This window comes from Morus notabilis, unplaced genomic scaffold (assembly GCF_000414095.1).
Source record: "Morus notabilis unplaced genomic scaffold, ASM41409v2 Scaffold227, whole genome shotgun sequence".
Lineage (NCBI taxonomy): Eukaryota > Viridiplantae > Streptophyta > Magnoliopsida > Rosales > Moraceae > Morus > Morus notabilis.
This window is the reverse complement of record NW_010360247.1, coordinates 594,184-612,209: the sequence shown is the minus strand read 5'-3', so window position 1 is coordinate 612,209 and position 18,026 is coordinate 594,184. Positions and strand designations below refer to the sequence as shown.

Here is an 18,026-nt window from a genome sequence, read left to right as displayed (position 1 = left end):
GCAACCTTTTGTCTGTTAGCAAACTTTCCAAAGACTCTAATTGTTCTGTTACCTTTTTTGAATCTCATTGTGTTTTTCAGGATAGGAACTCGGGGATGACGATTGGCAGTGCTAGAATGATCAATAGTCTTTATTATTTTGAGGATAATTTACCTAGTTCTAAAATTGCTCAAGTATTTAGTAGTATCAATTCTATGTCTGCTTATGATCAAATAATGGCTTGGCATTACAGATTGGGCCATCCTAGTTTTATCTATCTAAAACGTTTGTTTCCATCATTGTTTAAGAATATTGATCCTTTAATATTTAAATGTGAAAGTTGTTTACTTGCAAAAAGCCAACGGAAAAGTTATGTTCCAAGATCATATCAACTTTCAAAACCTTTTTATCTTTTCCATAGTGATGTTTGGGGGCCTTCAAGGGTAACCACGATTTCAAGTAAAAAATGGTTCGTAACATTTATAGACGACCATACTCGTCTTTGTTGGGTCTATTTGATGCGTGAGAAATCTAAAGTTGAAAAAATATGTAAGGATTTTTATAATATGATAGAAAATTTGTTTCAGGCAAAGATAATCATTTTAAGGTCAGATAATGGAACGGAGTACTATAATAAAGTTTGGGAAACCTTTTTACAAGTAAAAGGAATTTTACATCAATCTTCATGTCCAGATACTCCTGAACAAAATGGAATAGCCGAGCGTAAGAATAAACATCTTTTAGAATTAGCTCGAGCTATAATGTTTTACATGAACTTGCCAAAATATTTGTGGGGGGATGCTATTTTAACTGCATCATATTTGATTAACAGGATGCCTACTAGAGTTTTACAATATATCACTCCCTTAGATTGCTTAAAATTTTTTTTCCAGAATCCCGAATAAACTCGGATTTGCCATTAAAAGTCTTTGGCTGCACTGCCTATGTGCACATTCCAAAAAGATCACGGTCCAAATTAGACCCAAGAGTAGAAAAATGTATTTTTTGGGCTATGTTCCAAATCAAAAGGGTTACAAATTTTTTAACCCATTGACCAAGAATTTTCATATTACCATGAATGCAACTTTTTTGGAAAATTTACCTTCTTTCCGCAAAAATTTAATTCATGGGGAGAATTTCAAGAGAATCAAATTTTTGGGAAACAAAACCTTTACCACAAATATTTTTTGGTCCTATTAAAGTAAAATCTACTGGAAACACTGAAGTTGACATTGGTCTGTCAGATATGGAAATATTATGAATGGAAAAAAATCGATCTAATCTTGAACCTGTGGTTTATTCTAGGAAAAATATCCTTGAAAGAGATAAAGATTATGTGTTTCGCTCAGCATGCGACCATGAGGAATTCCCGAGTGAACTCCGTCCAAACGCATCAGGTAACTCACCTTCCTTATCTTATATTCCAAATTCTAATGAAATGATTTCTCCTGAATCCAATCCGAGTCATGTACATGCCTACCCAAGAAACAGACCTTAATCTCCCCATTGCCTTAAGAAAAGGAACCCGAACCTGCAGTAGACATCCTATTGCCAAATACATCTCATATGACAACCTTTCTGCCAAGAATAGAGCTTTTACTACTAAGATTTCAAAACTTGTGGTGCCTAGAAATATTAAGGAGGCATTAGAATAACCGAATTGGAAGTCAGCCGTGCTTGAAGAGATGGAGGCATTGAGGAAGAATGGTACGTGGGAGGTGGTTGAGGGGTGCAAATGGGTGTTCACAGTTAAAAGTAAAGATGATGGCTATATAGAGAGGTATAAAGCCAGGCTAGTAGCAAAAGGCTTTACTCAGACCTACGGAATAGATTACCAAGAAACTTTTTCCCCTGTTGCGAAGATAAATATAATACGTGTCTTGTTGACTCTTGCTGTGAATTCTAACTGGCCTCTGTTTCAACTTGATGTAAAAAATACTTTTTCTCAATCGTGACCTAGAAGAAGAAGTAAATGAGCCTACCACCGGGCTTTGAGGAAGAACTTGTGGTTGGAAAAGTCTGCAGACTAAAGAAATCCTTGTATGGACTCAAGCAGTCACCTAGAGCATGGTTTGATCGTTTGGCAAGGCAGTGAGGAGGTACGGATTTATATAGAGCCAAGCGGACCACGCCATGTTTTACAAGCATTCAAGAGAAGGTAAAGTTGCCATCTTAATTGTGTATGTTGATGATATTATCTTGACAGGAGATGATTGTAGTGAAATAGATAGACTGAAGAGGAGAATAGCTGAAAAGTTTGAAATCAAAGACCTAGGAGTGTTAAAATACTTCCTTGGAATGGAGTTTGCAAAGTCTAAGGAAGGCATTATTGTAAATCAACGTATGTATGTACTTGATTTACTTGAAGAAACAGGTATGTTGGGCTGTAAACCGGCAGAAACTCCTATGGAACCGAATGTGAAACTACAACCAGCCAACGCTGAAGATGTAAAAGATAAGGAGCGATATCAAAGACTTGTTGGCAGACTTATTTATCTGTCACATACACGTCCTGACATAGCTTTCTCTGTATGTGCAGTTAGTTAGTTTATGCACTCACCTGGTCCTGAACATTTTGAAGTCGTTTACAGGATTTTAAGGTATTTAAAGGGGACACCAGGTAAAGGGCTTTTCTTTAAATCCCGAGGACACCTTCAGATTGAGGCCTACACCGATGCAGATTGGGCTGGGAGTATAGCTGATAGAAGATCCACTTCTGGGTATTGTACTTATGTTGGTGGTAACTTAGTAACCTGGCGTAGTAAGAAGCAGAATGTGGTTGCAAGGAGTGGTGCAGAGGCTGAGTTCAGGGCGGTTGCCCGTGGTATTTGTAATGTACATCAAGAGAATATTACAGGAGTTGAGAGCTTCAGAAGATCTACCTATGAAGTTGTATTGTGACAACAAGGCTGCTATTTCTATTGCTCATAATCCAGTTCTCCGCGATCGCACGAAGCACGTTGAAGTGGACAAGCACTTTATCAAAGAGAAGATAGAAGGCGGTTTGGTATGCATGATCTATGTTCCAACTGAAGAACAAGTAGCTGATTTGCTCACAAAGGGACTATCTAAAAAACAGTTCAATTTTTTAGTAAGCAAGTTGGTTATGAAAGATATTTTCAAACCAGCTTGAGGGGGAGTGTAGAAAAAATAAACTGTTTTTAGGAAAGAATCCGTGTATAGTTGTAACTGTACAATTAGCTAGGTGTCAAATCTGTATATTTAGGAAAGTATTGTTAGCAGTTATTTACTTCCTAGAATTAGTGATATTGTTTCCTTTTTTACTTAGGCTATAATTGTATAAAGGTCTACTCAATGAATAAAATTATTCATTCCCCAATATTCTTTTTCAAGTGTATGAATTCTGGCTTTAGCTTTTCTCTTTTTCAATGATTGCTATCTGGTTTAGCTAAAAACTGGTCTTTGTTTTTCTTCTGTGTTCAGTATCTCTCGTGTTTCTTCTTCTTCTTCACCCCCGCCCCTAAAATTTTTATTCTCGTTATCTTCGGTTCTTGTTACATAGTAAGAACTTAGATTTATGATGTGACAGCTACTTAGTGGACACCAAGGGATGAACATGGAGTGGCAAACGACACCGCCAAGCCCAAGTTCCTATACCGTTAAGAAGATATTGCGCTTGGACATTCCTGCAGATACTTTTCCTAATGTAAGTTACGTGCGCGATTCGTGTTTGAAATAAAATATCTTATATGTTATGCTTGGTAGACAGATACTTTCGGAAGATTCTAACTAATACTAGTTTAGAGGCCAACTTTTTATTTTTCTCTTCCTTCTAATGGTCCTCGAACTTCTGTGTTTGTAGTTCAATTTTGTGGGACGACTTCTAGGTCCTAGGGGCAATTCACTAAAGCGAGTGGAAGCTTCGACTGGTTGTCGTGTTTATATAAGAGGGAAAGGTTCTATAAAAGATCCAGACAAGGTAAAGATTCTGAACACTTGTATTGACATAAGCCCAATCTATAACATAATACTTAGGTTGGAAAATTTTGGTTTTTCTAAGTGACTTAATTCTAATGTTGAACTTGTTTATCTTCCGGTTATGCATTTTTTTCTTTTCTTTTAAACTATACAGAGCACTTTCAGTTTCATTTAACTCGGTTGATAGTTAACTCATAACTTTGTTGCTTTTTGACTCTCAAGGAGGAGTCTTTAAGAGGAAGACCAGGCTATGAGCATCTAAATGATCCCTTGCATGTTTTGATTGAGGCTGAATTGCCAGCAAATATTGTCGATATACGGTTGAGACAAGCACAAGACATCATAGAAGAACTTCTTAAACCTGTGGCATGTCTTCTAAGCTCTTAACCATGGCTGCTTAGTTATTGACCTTTTCATTTTATTGTACTGACATATGCGCAACAATTGGTCTTCTTTCCTGGATTCTCATTTCATTGACTATCATTTTTTTTTTCCCGATTTCAGGATGAATCGCATGATTTCTATAAAAGGCAACAGTTGAGAGAACTAGCAATGCTAAATTCCAATCTGAGAGAAGAGAGCCCTTGACCAAGCGGTAGTGTCTCTCCTCTTATAACTTCAAGCGGGATGAAGCACGCCAAAGCGGATTTATAAAATTCACTTAAATTGATCTCACTGGTGTCGCCCTACTCAGCTCAAACATTCTTGCCCTGATAATGCCCTCCTTATATCTCTAATCTTCATAGCAGCAAAAGATAGGAGAGCTCAGTGATGGAATAGAATGGTGAGCTTTTCAGTGCATGATTTGTTCCTTCCCTAACATTATTAACATACAACAATTTACAAGGGAAATCAGAAATTCATTTATTACAGCTTATATGGTTCTTATGCTTATTGTTGTAGAAATATATAGTTTCCTCCATGTTGAACATTATTTTGTTAAGACTTATCTTGACCTCATTTGTGTGTGGATTACATATATTAATTGGTTTGATACAAATAAATATATATTCTATTCTTTTTAATTGATAGTTTTTCCCACGGCAGTTCTTAACACAAGGCTTTCTCTTCCTTTTTGGCAAATCTGTCGGAAGTATCAGCATTCAGTTTTATTCAGAACTTCCATCATTGAGATAATACTTGGGGGCCGTTTGGAAAGTGGTGGTTTGAACCAGAATACGTTTGGTTCATGGATTAGAATCATGATATTAGAATCATTTTCAATTTACGTGTTTTTTTATGAGAAAAAAATATTGTAGTGAATTACGAACTATGATTCGAATTGGGGTACGAATCTTCTAACCAAACAACTCTGACTCGAAAATGTTGCAGGAAAACTTTTGAAATTTAAATTTTTTGTAAAAGAAAACAATATTTGAACTAGAACTAAGTGGGTTTGAACTCAACTTCCAAATGGGCCTTTAATTCTATTTGTTTATTTCTTTAGGGCATTAATACTAGCTTAGCTATTGCGGTTGTGTAATATTTCATATTGGTTTCGTTACAAAATAATAATGATTCGATGCACTTGAAACCTTGAAGGTGGATATATATGTATTGAAGTCTCTTATCGTTTATATCCGAAAGCGACATAAAATCGAATGATCTAGAAAACCGACTAGTCGGTTTTTATTAGAGGCTGATTGTAGAAGGATCAAAGTGATTGGTTTTTATAAAAAAAAAAAAAAAAAAAAAAAAAGGTAATTAGTTTAGGAAAACTCACATTGATAACGACACGCCGTATATTGTATGGATTATTAATGTCATTTTCTATGAAGCAAAAAAGTCATTCGTATATCAAAACCTTTGTCATTTTATTTTCTCACAGCGTTTGATGTCTAAAAGTTCTGTGTCGTTTATATCTTGAAACGCCAAATATTGTGTAAATATTGTTTTATTTTATTTTATTTAGGAGATGTCGTTTGTACTAGAGAAAACGACATCTCCTTTTTCATTGTACTGGTCAATGTTATAGATAAATAAAAGAAATTTATATTCTTGTCGTTTATTGTGGTTTTTTTTTACCGACCCCCTTGGTGATGAAAACGACAATTCATTTCCAGGTTTATTTGTTTGTCGTTTATTACGTTGTTATTCTGCCTCTATTGGTGATAAGTGAAAAAAGACGACCCATTTCAAGATTTATTTTCTTCTTGTCTAGCACTTTTTTTTTTTTCCGTCTGTCTTGGTGATGAAAGTGAGAACTTATTTCAATTCTAAAGAAGAGGGGGGGAAAAAAAAAAAAAAACTCACTCATATCATCGTATGCCGACATTGTCCTTTGATGTATAAAAATCCATGCTCGCTGGTCGCTTGCTAAAATCCAATGTCGTTTGTAAGTTAAAACGAGATCTAGTTCTTTTTAAACGACACAGTAACGTTTAGGTTTTGACAAAGACGCAACAAAGATAAAAATGTAACAAGAACCGTAGACAGAACAAACATAATGTTAATGGACGGCAACAAAAATAAAAGATACAGAGAAACTATGAAAATTAAAAAAATAAAAATAAAAATAAAAATAAAAACATAAATAAAATTGCGACATTGATATAACATATTAGATCATAACGAAAATTAATGGGAAAGCCTCAAAAAATAATGGAAAAAATAGTTTATTACCTTAGTAAACGCGTACCAACTCAGAAGCGACGCAATGAAAAACGCAAAAAGGGGAGAAGAAAAAATACGACACAAAAAAGGTATAAAATAGAGGTAGACAAACGATAAAGATATTCATCAACGGCAACAAAAAGAAAGCAAAACAATTAAAAAACGAAGTTGAAATTGCAACAAACGACGTCATAAATGAATAAGCGCCAAACGACAATGCATTAATATAACTTCATTTACCCTTTGACCTTGAAAAACAATTATTTTTATTTTATTTATTTATTTGAGTAAATTGCATTATTGCATCCGAAATATTCAGTTTGCATATTGCACTCTGAACTTTTACTTTTAACAAATTGACTCTTAAATTTTAAAATTAGTTATAATTGAGGTCTAATAGTGGATAACGTTATTAAAATTGACAATTGACAGTTCAAAACATGAGATTTGCATGTAACATAGTTTAAAAAGGATTAATTTCAAAAAATTTCTCTGAACTATGACCCTTGTAACACTTTACCTCCCAAATTTTAAAAAGTAACATTTGTTTCTCCCGAACTTTGTTCCGTTAACAAGTTATCCTTTGGTTACAATTAATGATGGAAATCGCCAGGTGTTAGGTACATGACCAATCTGAAGAATGTATTATCGTAAGGAGATCAGATGAGAACAATAAGAGTAAACTTTTATCATTCTTTTCTACAATTTTTATCTTCTCTTTGTAAGGCATAACAAGCACCCGAGAATCATAAACAAAATATGGGTTTCCTTTAGCCAAGATAAGCTTCACAGTCTCTGGATACACAAAAGTAACAAAACCAAACATCCGCTTTTACTTATATGAGATTCTCACATCTTGAACAGGTCTATAGATGCTTCAACCCAAAATTAACATCCTTGGATGACCCGAAATACACGCTTGTCAGAGAGAATATTTCTTCGACGAGATTTTCACTAATAGAATTGTATAAAAAAGACCCATAACTGTTGCTGATGTTGTTGTTCAAAACACTAGCGTAAGAAAGCGGAGGATTTGGAAATGGATTGGTCCTAGAAATGGGGTTGAAAGGAGAAAAAGAAAATGATGATGATAATGATGATTTAGGGAGAATAGGTAAGTGGGTTTTTCAATAAAAATGGGGAATTATCTAATCGTGGTCTGACTTAAGAAACGAAATGCAACATTTCTTTGGAGAGAAAATGTACATATGAGATGAGAGAGTGAGAAGAAGAAAAAAGAGAGAGAAAACGTTTGGGTTTTTTTTAATTATCTTTTCTTTTAGTAATATTATCTTTTTAATATTTTGGATAATCTTATTAGTAGGGTATAAGTGTAATTACACTGTTAATTCTCACTAAATAAGTGACATGTGACAATTTCATCACTCATTGTAACAGAAGGATAAAACTTGTTAACAGAACAAAATTTGGGGGGAACGGATGTTACTTTTTAAAATTTAGGAAATAAAGTGTTAAAAGAGTTATAATTTTAGAGGAATTTTTAAAATTAATCCTTTAAAAAATGATGATCTTTACTTTTCACGTGCAACTCATTTTTTTAATTGTTAATTTAATAATATTCGTAAACTATTGGACATTAATTGCAATCAATTTTTAAATTCAGGGTGTAGTTTATTAAAATTAAAAATCTAAGATGCATTATGTAAAAATGAATAGTTTAAAGTGCAACGAAGTAATTTACCCTATTTATTTTCGTTGATCCAATTGGGTTTAGGGTGCTCGATTGTTGAGACTCGCGTGGAATCATTCATATCGAATCGATCAGAGAGACAGAGACAGAGAGAGAAACGAAGAAGAAGACGAAGAAGAAGAAGAAGATGGGGAAGCAACCGGTGAGGATGAAGGCGGTGGTGTACGCTTTGTCGCCATTCCAGCAGCAAGTAATGGCGGGTCTCTGGAAGGATCTTCCTTCGAAGATCCACCACAAGATCTCCGAGAACTGGATCAGCGCCACTCTTCTCCTCGCTCCTCTCGTCGGCACCTACACGTATTCTCCTCTTTCCCCCTCTTTCCTCTTCCATTTCTTTAGGGCATTTGATTTGATTTCCCCCTTTTTTGTTCTTTTGGCAAAAATAATCCCTTTTGTCATTTGCGAATATTCGAAAACATTGGCCTTTTAGTTGAATGTTCTTGTGCGATTTATATATGATTTAGGCATAGTATTTGCATGCCTGATTGAATTTTGAAAATTGGAAATAGTTATTTAGAAAAGTTGATCTTAGCCGCCGTTGTTAGGTTTTCTGATATCATGTAATTCTTTGTCTTTATTACTGTGATTCTGTTTGGCTGAGGCGTTACTGTAGTTTCAGGGTAAAACGGGTATTTGATTGATAATTGGAACTTTGATTGATAAAGTCTCAATAATTTTTTTTTTTAGCTTTTCTATTTGGGTCTTTCTTTTGAAATTGGGTCTTCTTCTGAATTCTGAGCTTTTATGACGGTGCACACAAGTTCGTATTAAGGGGGAAAAAAAGAGTGGTTTATCAAGTAATTCAGCATTGTAATTATGTAATATACCAACAAAATTTGGATTTCGTTACTGGAAAACAAAAATGTTTGGATTCTTCAGCCCTTTGGCGTTGCTTAGTCCTCTTTTGTAATGATTTACTGAAGGGAAAAAACAAGATAAAGGGTTGGGAATGAATCACGGAGAATGTATATTTCACAGTGCTAGTTGTTAAAGTATATTGTATGGGTTAGGCAAGTTGTTAAGATACCAGTTTTTGCTGTGTTCACTTCTAACGTATCTTGGAAATGTGTTGTTGAACAATAGATATAAATAAACCCTTCATCATGTATTATCGTTCCTTTCTGTTCCTTTATTTTCATATATTTATCATCAGTACGTACTTATTTTCCTTTAACAGTTAAATAGCGTTTTAAATTGCCCATGTACTTGTATGTTTGAACTCTCTTAAAAATGTTTGCAGTTATGTTCAGAACTACCAAGAAAAGGAGAAGTTGGCTCATAGGTATTGAATTGAATGCCTTCCCGAGAAGCGGCCGGTTCCAACTTTTCTAGATGAATTGTTTTCCGTTTTTCGTTTCTTTCATATGCAAATAAGTTGAATTTTATGCCTGTGAACTGGTGTTGAGGTTTCTCAAACATCTCCATTTGGTCAAACAGTTTTGTTTAAAAACTGCTTTAATATTCTTAATGTTCTTAGTCATTGTGGACGGATGGTGAAAATTCGCCAACAGAATAATAATGATTTTCTTTATAATTAACGTGAATTAAATTATCTAAAACAGAATTAAAAGTGGAATTTAAACAAGAATACATAGAATTTATAGTGGTTCACACTTAAATCTTTTGATTTTCACTTAACATAAATACCATTATTTTGATTTTCCAACATATTAATATCATAAAAAATCAAAACCAATTCAAAAATCTCCCAAGGGACCAAATTTGGCTTTGAAGGCGTTTTCCAAATCTCTCCAACTAGAGATTGTATTTGGCTTCATCTTCCTGAACCATCTCGCTGCGGTACCTGCCAAGGTAGTCCTAAAGGCTCGACACATAACTTCTTCACACCCCATAGAGCTCCATATGAGATGCGAAGAAATGTAAGTGGGTTAGCTTTTCCAGCATAACGAGCGATTTTTGGCATCTTAAAAATGTCGGGCAGTGGGGCGTCCATTATCTCTTGCGTGAATGGATGGTCATGCTCATTCTCATCGTCCATGTAAATCTACAGCTGTTCCTTGGGTATGAGCATTACGTTCCTCGAGTTTGCGCACACGTTCCATAAGATGTTGAAATTCCCTGACACTGATAGTTGTCTTGGCTTTAAGATGTTCTCTCTTAGTCTCCTGTGAGAGTGGCATTATGGCTCGACTCTTCTAGGACATTCCTTCATCGGGGTGGCCTCGGTGGAAGGCCTCCTCCCCCGCCGTTTTGGTGAGGTTGCCCTTCGGCTCCTTTATTTTGAGCCTCTGAGCTCGTCTTTCTTCCCATAGAATTTTGGTTGAAGAATTGTAGCAGAAAGAATTAAATGTAGAGAAAAATAAAGGACATTAAAGATTTAGAGTGGTTCACCCATTTAAGAGTTACGTTCCTTATAACTACATGTATCAATACTCTATGATGACCCAATAAAAAACTAATGAAAAACAAAAAATCTGGGACTGAATTTGATGGTCTTTCAGTTGCCTCGTTGCCCACGTGGGATAAGCGTTCACGACGTCATTTGGGCTTGATTGGTCTGATCCAACCAACTATAGGCCGAGCCCATCATTGAGTTGAAATGTGCTTAGTTGATGGATGATAAAAATGTGCTGGAAGTGGAGACTACACGTTTTTTTTTTTTTTTTTGTTTAAATCAAATCTTGAGTGGGTCTTTGGTAAATGTGCTTAAGAACCAACATAGCATGCATATCAACAAGGTTAACTTTTCCATTTTAAATATATATTTCTAATTTGTCAATAAAATTAGGTCAGAGGGGATGATTTTAAAACAACTTTAAAATCTGTTATTTTTCATTTTAAAAATATAGTTATTGGTGATGTTTGGTTCATGAGTTTAGAACCATGGTTCATAATTCTGATTTTTTAAATTTAGATTTTTTATGAGAGAAAAACACTGTAACAAATTACGAACTATAATTCTAAATTAGGTCATAACTCTCAAAACAAACGGATCACTAATGATTCATGTTCACCTCAAAAAAAAGAAAAAAGAATCATATTTTTGTTATTAAATTAAGTGGATATTTTTGCAATCTTCCCCAGAGAAGATATCTTCAAAAACTTCAAAAATTTCGTTTTAAAAAAAAATAAATATATATATATATATAACGGTGTCGTTTTGAATAGGAGTGAATACACAAAGGACTCAGAAAAGGAAGGTTTGAATTTCAAAAGGAGCGGTCTTTCTATTGCCTCGTACAAACATTATAAACAGCTCCACAGTCCTTTAGTCTCCAAACCTGTTCGGTGGTTTTGAGTAAGAACCGTAAAGATTCTATTTTTTCTGTGTTAAAGTTCTATTGTAAAGCAATTATCTTTTTATTTTCACTGAAACTCTGTCGTTTTAGGATTCTCAAAGCAAGCACTGAAGAAGAATAAGAAAGAAGAAGAAGATGTTGACTCCCAAATCCAATGACAACGCCAACACCTATGAAGAGGCCCGCAAGCAACGCCTTGAAGAAAACAAGAAGAGATTTGAGGTTGAATTTTTGTTGAAATAGTATTTTTTTTTTGGCATACTCTGTTTATATGTTTGTTTGTTGTTATCACTGTTGTTTTGTGGCTGAAGGATTTGGGAATTGCAAGTGTTTCAAAAGGTCTGACTGAACTAACAAATTCTGAGAAGAAATCCCAGGTATAAGTTTTCGGCTTCTGTCTTTTCGGGTCAAAAGTTAATTGTGTCTAAGTTTCTTTGTTGACAATCTTTGTTACCATTCTTTTCTTTTAATTATGCAGCAAGGACAGCTTCCAAAACCCAGATCAAAGACTGCTTTCGCGGTGGAACCGAGACGGTCTACTCGCGTGCGCAACCCGGTTCAGACTTATCGCTATGACGTGAGTGGTATTTTTGTTCCATTAGTATGCAGTAATAACATTTTACATGGAAATATTTGACGAAATAGACAGAACTTCATTGAAAGTAGAGTGATAAGCTTTTGACAAATGCTTAAGTTCTCTGCGATTGTGATGTCATTGAGAAACTAGAACAAAAAACAAAATGAAGGTAACCTTTTAAAAGGTAATTCTTATTAGATAGTTGTTTGTCTTTCAGATTACAATGAATATCTTTATTAGCAGAGAGCTGACTCTTATTAGACTTTTCAGAGAAACACTTGGAATTCCTAGTTGATCATAACACATACATGAAATAGTACAGTAATTGTAACTACAACAATAAATATACTTAATTTTTTCCAGCTATTTAATACTACACATTTCACCAAGTATAACGAATTCAATCCAAAAGGCTGATGGACTCCTATGAAACTTGTAACTGTAGTGCCGGTAGATCAAAAATTTATTAGCATGTTAGCAAAAATGTAATATTGTCCAGAAATACTAAAAAACTAATAAAGAAATTATGAACACAATGATAGGGTATTTAAAATGGTCCAATTTCCCGGCATTGAATTGTGTAGAAACTACCTATCACAGTACATTTATTTATTTTTATGGATATTTGTTCATTTTACTTGAACTTATAATGGATTTAGATCTCCATATATCATCTTTTAGTCCGATATAAGAACAGAAGAAGAATGAAGATCTATTCTGCTCCAATTACAGGTTGACATGGAACTCCCGTTTTCTCGGAAGAAGTCAAGATCAAAATCATCATCTTGGGCAAGGTGAGTTAGATTCCATTTTGTAATATCATTTTTTTTTTTACCGCCTTCCATAGCAAATGTTAACACGAAAAGTGTGGAAAGTTCTCAGCTACCTTGCAAGGCCTATAGAAGAAGTCAAATTAGCTAGCTATGAAGAAAGAACTTATGCTTTTAAAGCTGCAGAAGAGCTTCAAAAGAATCTAAAATCAGACAATCCATGCTTTGTCAAATCGATGGTTCGCTCTCATGTTTATAGTTGTTTTTGGTTGGTAAGTCAAAACAAAATAAAGATGCTTTTAGTTAAATAGCAAAGGTTATGCAGTAGCTTTGGTGTACTTATATATTTGGTTGTTCATTTTCCTGCATCTACAAGGGCCTTCCTTTAAGATTTTGTAAGGATCATCTTCCCAAAAAAACTGTTGATATGGAATTAGAGAATGAAGATGGAAAGGTATATGATGCTGTTTACATTGGGGAAAGATCCGGGCTCAGTGGCGGTTGGAGAGCATTTGCTTTGGAGCACAAGTTGGACGATGGCGACGCTCTTGTGTTTGAGTTGGTCGAACCTTGTAGGTTTAAGGTAAGATTAACAGTGTCAAGTTTTCAAGAGCTGGTTAAATAGGACTAGAGGAACTGAAGATGGATGCATTGTTTTGACTTTTGACTGCCAAATAAGTGCACTTATACATTTCACTTGCAGATATACATAGTTAGAGTATCCATGCTTTCAAGTCAAGAATGTAACACAAATATGAACGACAAAGAAAATAACACCGGTGCTAAAAAGAAACCGAAGAGGACAATGAAGTCGGGGGATGCTCTTGCGAAAAATGATGGCTTAGTAAATTCAGATGAAGTGAAACAAGATGCTAGTCTAGTTTCTAAAGGAGTTGAGAAGGATAGAGGTGACTCAAAAACTAGTGAAACTTGTAGGAAAACGGAGCCAAAATGCTTGCCTCGGAGATCAACAAGAAAGCCAACTCCCAAGAGAGCACAGCAGAAGTGAAAGATAGACAGAACATCCATTTCGTGCATTTGTATAACAATGGGACTTGGTTGACACTTTTGTCTCTCTATGAAAAAAAAATTCGTACTTTTTTCTTTTTGAATCCAAGCAAATTTCATGCTAGAAGTATGTTCTTGGTACATGCGTAATCAACCATGTATATATTGTAGCGACCTTTTTAATGCACGCAAGAATTTCTCAAATGCTCATAGATACTTTTTTTCTTCTCTTCTTTGTTTCTTAATTGCGTATATAGCTCGCAAATCGCAATGTACACACTTGAGGCAAATTCAGCAATTCAAGGCTGAAGCAATTGGTTGGGAAAAGTCGTAAGGTTTGCAACGAGGTTACAAGAACAATTTTACTAATCCACCTAGCAGCAAGGTAAATTTGCAAAATCTCTTGACAAGAAAAATTAAACAAAATACAAGCACAACTAAGAGCAATGGTCAAGTTTCTGAAGGAGCTGAGAAGGATAGAGGTGACTTAAAAACCAGTAAAACTAGTAGGAAAACTGAGCCAAAATGCTTGCCTCGGAGATCTACAAGAGAACCAAATTCCAAACCTTGAAGAAAGAGAGAGCACAGCAGAAGTGAGTGTAAAGACAGCATCATGAATTCCCTCCGTTAATTTCGTGCATTTCTATATGGTATTTGGTTGACACTATTGTATCGGCATAAGTCCGTACTTTTTTCTTTTTGAAACCATAGAAACTTTTAGCATGTACTTGGCATGCGTAATCAACCATGTCTATTGCCACAACTGTTTTCAATGCAGACAGGAACTTCTCAAATGCTCATAGCTATTTGATTTTTTTCTTTTTTTTTTATTGCACATATTAACTCGCAATGTACAATTAGGGCAAATTCAAGGCTGAAGCAATTGATTAAGAGAAGATATAAGGTTTGGCCATTATAAAAATACCGAGGCATCAAGAGGTTACGAGCAAAATGTTAATCCACCAGAGCAGCAAGGTAAATTTGCAAAATCTCTTTGACAAGAAAAGTTGAAGAGCGCCAATATCTCGGTAAACGAAGGCAAAACACAAAAAATGTCTCATAATAGGTGATGGTACCAAATACTGTAAAACAGCCAACAAATTCACGGAATTCAATTCTAGAAAAAGAGTTCTAAGCAGTAGCAGGTAAAAATGCTCTTCCAGGTTTACGCTTGGCCAAAGGTCCATGGCATCCAAGAAGCTGCAACACAAAATAAAACTTGTTCAGATTACAAAATCTCTTTGCATGGGGGAAGAAATAAACAAACACGACCTTTCCATCAGTTGATTAAATTTCTGTTCTTCTAGGCCAATGGGTTATTCCACAGAAGAAAAAGGTACTATGTCAACCAAATTTTATCAAATGACATGATAGGAACAATTACACATTTTGGCAAGAACACAAACCTTGGCATTGACACCATCAGGAAGAATACGGTTCTCTGACTTCAACTTGACATAGTCATTGCGGTTGAATTTTGTGAAGCCCCTGAAAAATTGCAACAAAATAAAAGTGTAAAAAACTAGTTTTTAACCGGCACACGCAATCCTTAGATACGAAAATTATAAGAACACATATCAGGCCATAAAAATACTAAAGTCTGAGGGTAAATGGTTAGTTATTATGCATCATAATTTTTATTTCATAAGTGCAAATATTCAAATTTGCATTCGCAACTAGAAGGACAAACTGAAAAGTAAAAACAATAATTAAATGCTACTTTTGTATTTAGTGAAACTTCCTCCAATTGAGGAACAACATAATAGACTCTAGTCAACGGAAAGAAATAAGTATGGAGCTGAGAGAGGCAGAGAGGAAAGAGAAGAAGCAATTAATACAAATAGTTGAATTAACCAAAACATGATGCCCTGACAATTAAAATACTGGAGATTATGCGAAAATATAGCAGACCAAGTAGTTCACGAGAAGAAGCACAAAACAAATAATCTGATGTCACATACCACTTCCTGCTGACAATGATCTTCTGACGACCAGGGAACTTGAACTTGGCACGTCGAAGAGCCTCCTGAGCGTGAAGGCTGTTGCTGTCCTTGCAACGAACAGACAGGAGCACTTGACCAATGCTAACTCTGGCACAAGTTCCCTGTGGCTTTCCAAAAGCACCTCTCATACCAGTCTGGAGCCTATCAGCTCCAGCACACGAAAGCATCTTGTTGATGCGCAGAACATGGAATGGGTGCACCCGGACTCGCAAATGGAAAGCATCTTTCCCAGCATACTTGGCCATGTACTTATTACATGCGATACGAGCAGCCTCAAGAGCCTCACTCGATACGTTTTCCTTCTCCCAAGAAACTAAGTGGACACAGAAGGGGAATTCATCGACTCCCTTCTTCTTCATGCCCACATCATAAATCCTGATCTTAGAGTCAGGCACACCACGGCAAAACCGTGATTTCGGATACGGCTTGTTCTTAATCTGCCGATAACATCTGGCGGGTCCTGGAATGTGGAAACAGTTTGATAGAGAACGAGTAAGAACAACTGAACAAGACGATCTAAATATCTATCATCTGGGAAACTCAATTATGCACAGTTCTAAACTACTAAAAAACAAAAGTACTTCAAAATCAACCATCGCCAATGGAGAACTGCTATTATATTTATAATCTGATAACGATACCATAAAGAAAGAAGTATTAAACGACGGCGGACAGGAAAAACATAAACCAACTTTTCCTTAGCACTATATAATTCCAATTCCAATTCCAATCGATAGGTCTAACAAACCAGGTTACTGAAATCCTGTCGCATGTGAATCTTCGTGCTTTTTTCAAAACAAAAGTGTGAAAATGCATCCATAGAGAAACCCATAATCTTAAGTGATAGCCATCTGATCTTAACCCTAAATCAAGCTTAACAACATAACATATCTAGTTCTCACTTCTTTGCGGATAGAAAACGAAATTACTCAGGTAAATATCAGCACAACCACCACCAAAATGCTCCAGTTACGAAAACTTATTGCTAAAAAAATAACGATAAAAAGAGGAGAATAGGGCAATTTCTAAAATTTAAAAAAAAAAAAAAAAAAAAAAAAAAAAAAAAAACAGAGAAAAAAATGAACCATCTTCGATCAATAAACAATAAGGACAAAAAATGAAAATCAAAGGCAATAAAGAGCTTACTTCTCCCCATGGCGAAATCCCTCCTATGTGTCTGCGGCCCCAAACAAAGCCCTGGAACGAAAATGAGAGGGACGAAGATGGAGGGTCGCCTATTTATATGTGGCAAATAAAACTGCGGGGGCTGATTCTGAAACCCTAACACGTTTTACGTGGTTCATACGTGTGAGATTGCGTCAGAACTTTAGAAGTGCTTGTAAAGGAGCCCCCTCGTCCAGCCCAAAATGTTGAATGTGTCTGCAACAACTTCTTGGACCCATCTCTAATAAGCCCGTAACTGATTTAACGGGGAGGATTTGACGATTTGGGAGGAAAGGAAGAAGGAAATGAGAAAATTGCATAATTTAGGGAGAAAGAGGAAAATAGGCCGAGACTTGAGATAAATTAAAATTAATAGGTTAATAGTTTACATAAGTTAATAAATAGGCTAAATTACTATTTTCGTCTATAACTTGTCTGGTTATGAACCATAAATTGACAAGTTATTCACAGTTTTTGTCCATAACTTGTCTGGCTATGAACTATAACTTGACAAGTTTGTCCATAACTTATCTGGTTATGAACCATAAATTGACAAATTATGACCTATTAATTTCTATAACTAAAAATTGACCTATATACTTTCTTAAGCTTTTCATATTGGCCTATTTTCTACTATTTTTCCATAATTTATGTTTAAGAATGGATCTAAATTTTTACTCCTTTTATTAACATAATTATTTGAGTAAAAAGGTTATTAAGTACGAGTAAAGAGTAGAAATTCTGACTCATACACTTTTAAGAGATATTTGTCTCTTTTCATTTTAAATTATGTATGCTACAATTTCAAGAGTAAATACTCCTTAAAAGTACATGGGTTATGATTTCTATTATTTACTCTTAATTAATAACCTTTTTAGTCAAATGAGTATATTACTAAAAGAGTATTAATTAAGAATGAATGGTAAAAATCTTAACCCTGTACTCTTAAGGATAAATTATGCAATCTTCTCTATCTTTTTAAGAGAAATCGAGACAAATATC

The 18,026-nt window shown here is 35.0% G+C and overlaps 4 protein-coding genes across 5 annotated transcripts; 3 read left to right on the top strand and 1 right to left on the bottom strand.

Moving 5' to 3' along the window:
* The first annotated feature begins 3,535 nt into the window (after positions 1 to 3,535).
* Positions 3,536 to 4,869, top strand: LOC21401781 (KH domain-containing protein SPIN1). Its single transcript, XM_010096148.2, has 4 exons — positions 3,536 to 3,646; positions 3,803 to 3,919; positions 4,141 to 4,284; positions 4,423 to 4,869. The coding sequence occupies exons 1-4, from the start codon at positions 3,551 to 3,553 to the stop codon at positions 4,504 to 4,506; spliced, it is 441 nt and encodes a 146-aa protein (XP_010094450.2). The 5' UTR covers positions 3,536 to 3,550; the 3' UTR covers positions 4,507 to 4,869.
* A 3,391-nt stretch (positions 4,870 to 8,260) lies between these two features.
* Positions 8,261 to 9,692, top strand: LOC21401780 (cytochrome b-c1 complex subunit 8). Its single transcript, XM_024164284.1, has 2 exons — positions 8,261 to 8,539; positions 9,483 to 9,692. The coding sequence occupies exons 1-2, from the start codon at positions 8,370 to 8,372 to the stop codon at positions 9,529 to 9,531; spliced, it is 219 nt and encodes a 72-aa protein (XP_024020052.1). The 5' UTR covers positions 8,261 to 8,369; the 3' UTR covers positions 9,532 to 9,692.
* Positions 9,693 to 11,397: 1,705 nt separating this feature from the next.
* On the top strand, positions 11,398 to 14,041 carry LOC21401779 (putative B3 domain-containing protein At5g58280). 2 transcript variants are annotated; one of them, XM_010096146.2, is made up of 8 exons: positions 11,398 to 11,501; positions 11,593 to 11,724; positions 11,814 to 11,879; positions 11,981 to 12,079; positions 12,812 to 12,873; positions 12,962 to 13,121; positions 13,226 to 13,432; positions 13,553 to 14,041. In XM_010096146.2, the coding sequence occupies exons 2-8, from the start codon at positions 11,638 to 11,640 to the stop codon at positions 13,856 to 13,858; spliced, it is 987 nt and encodes a 328-aa protein (XP_010094448.1). In that variant the 5' UTR covers positions 11,398 to 11,501; positions 11,593 to 11,637; the 3' UTR covers positions 13,859 to 14,041. The 2 variants fall into 2 exon arrangements, with proteins under 2 accessions (XP_010094448.1, XP_024020034.1); XM_024164266.1 differs by having other exon boundaries at positions 11,496 to 11,510.
* Positions 14,042 to 14,806: 765 nt separating this feature from the next.
* LOC21401778 (60S ribosomal protein L10) lies at positions 14,807 to 17,101 on the bottom strand. Its single transcript, XM_010096145.2, has 4 exons — positions 17,007 to 17,101; positions 15,819 to 16,320; positions 15,264 to 15,345; positions 14,807 to 15,057 (listed from the first exon to the last, which is right to left on the bottom strand). Exons 1-4 carry the CDS (start codon positions 17,014 to 17,016, stop codon positions 14,989 to 14,991), a joined length of 663 nt encoding a protein of 220 aa, XP_010094447.1. The 5' UTR covers positions 17,017 to 17,101; the 3' UTR covers positions 14,807 to 14,988.
* Between the last annotated feature and the right edge of the window lie 925 nt (positions 17,102 to 18,026).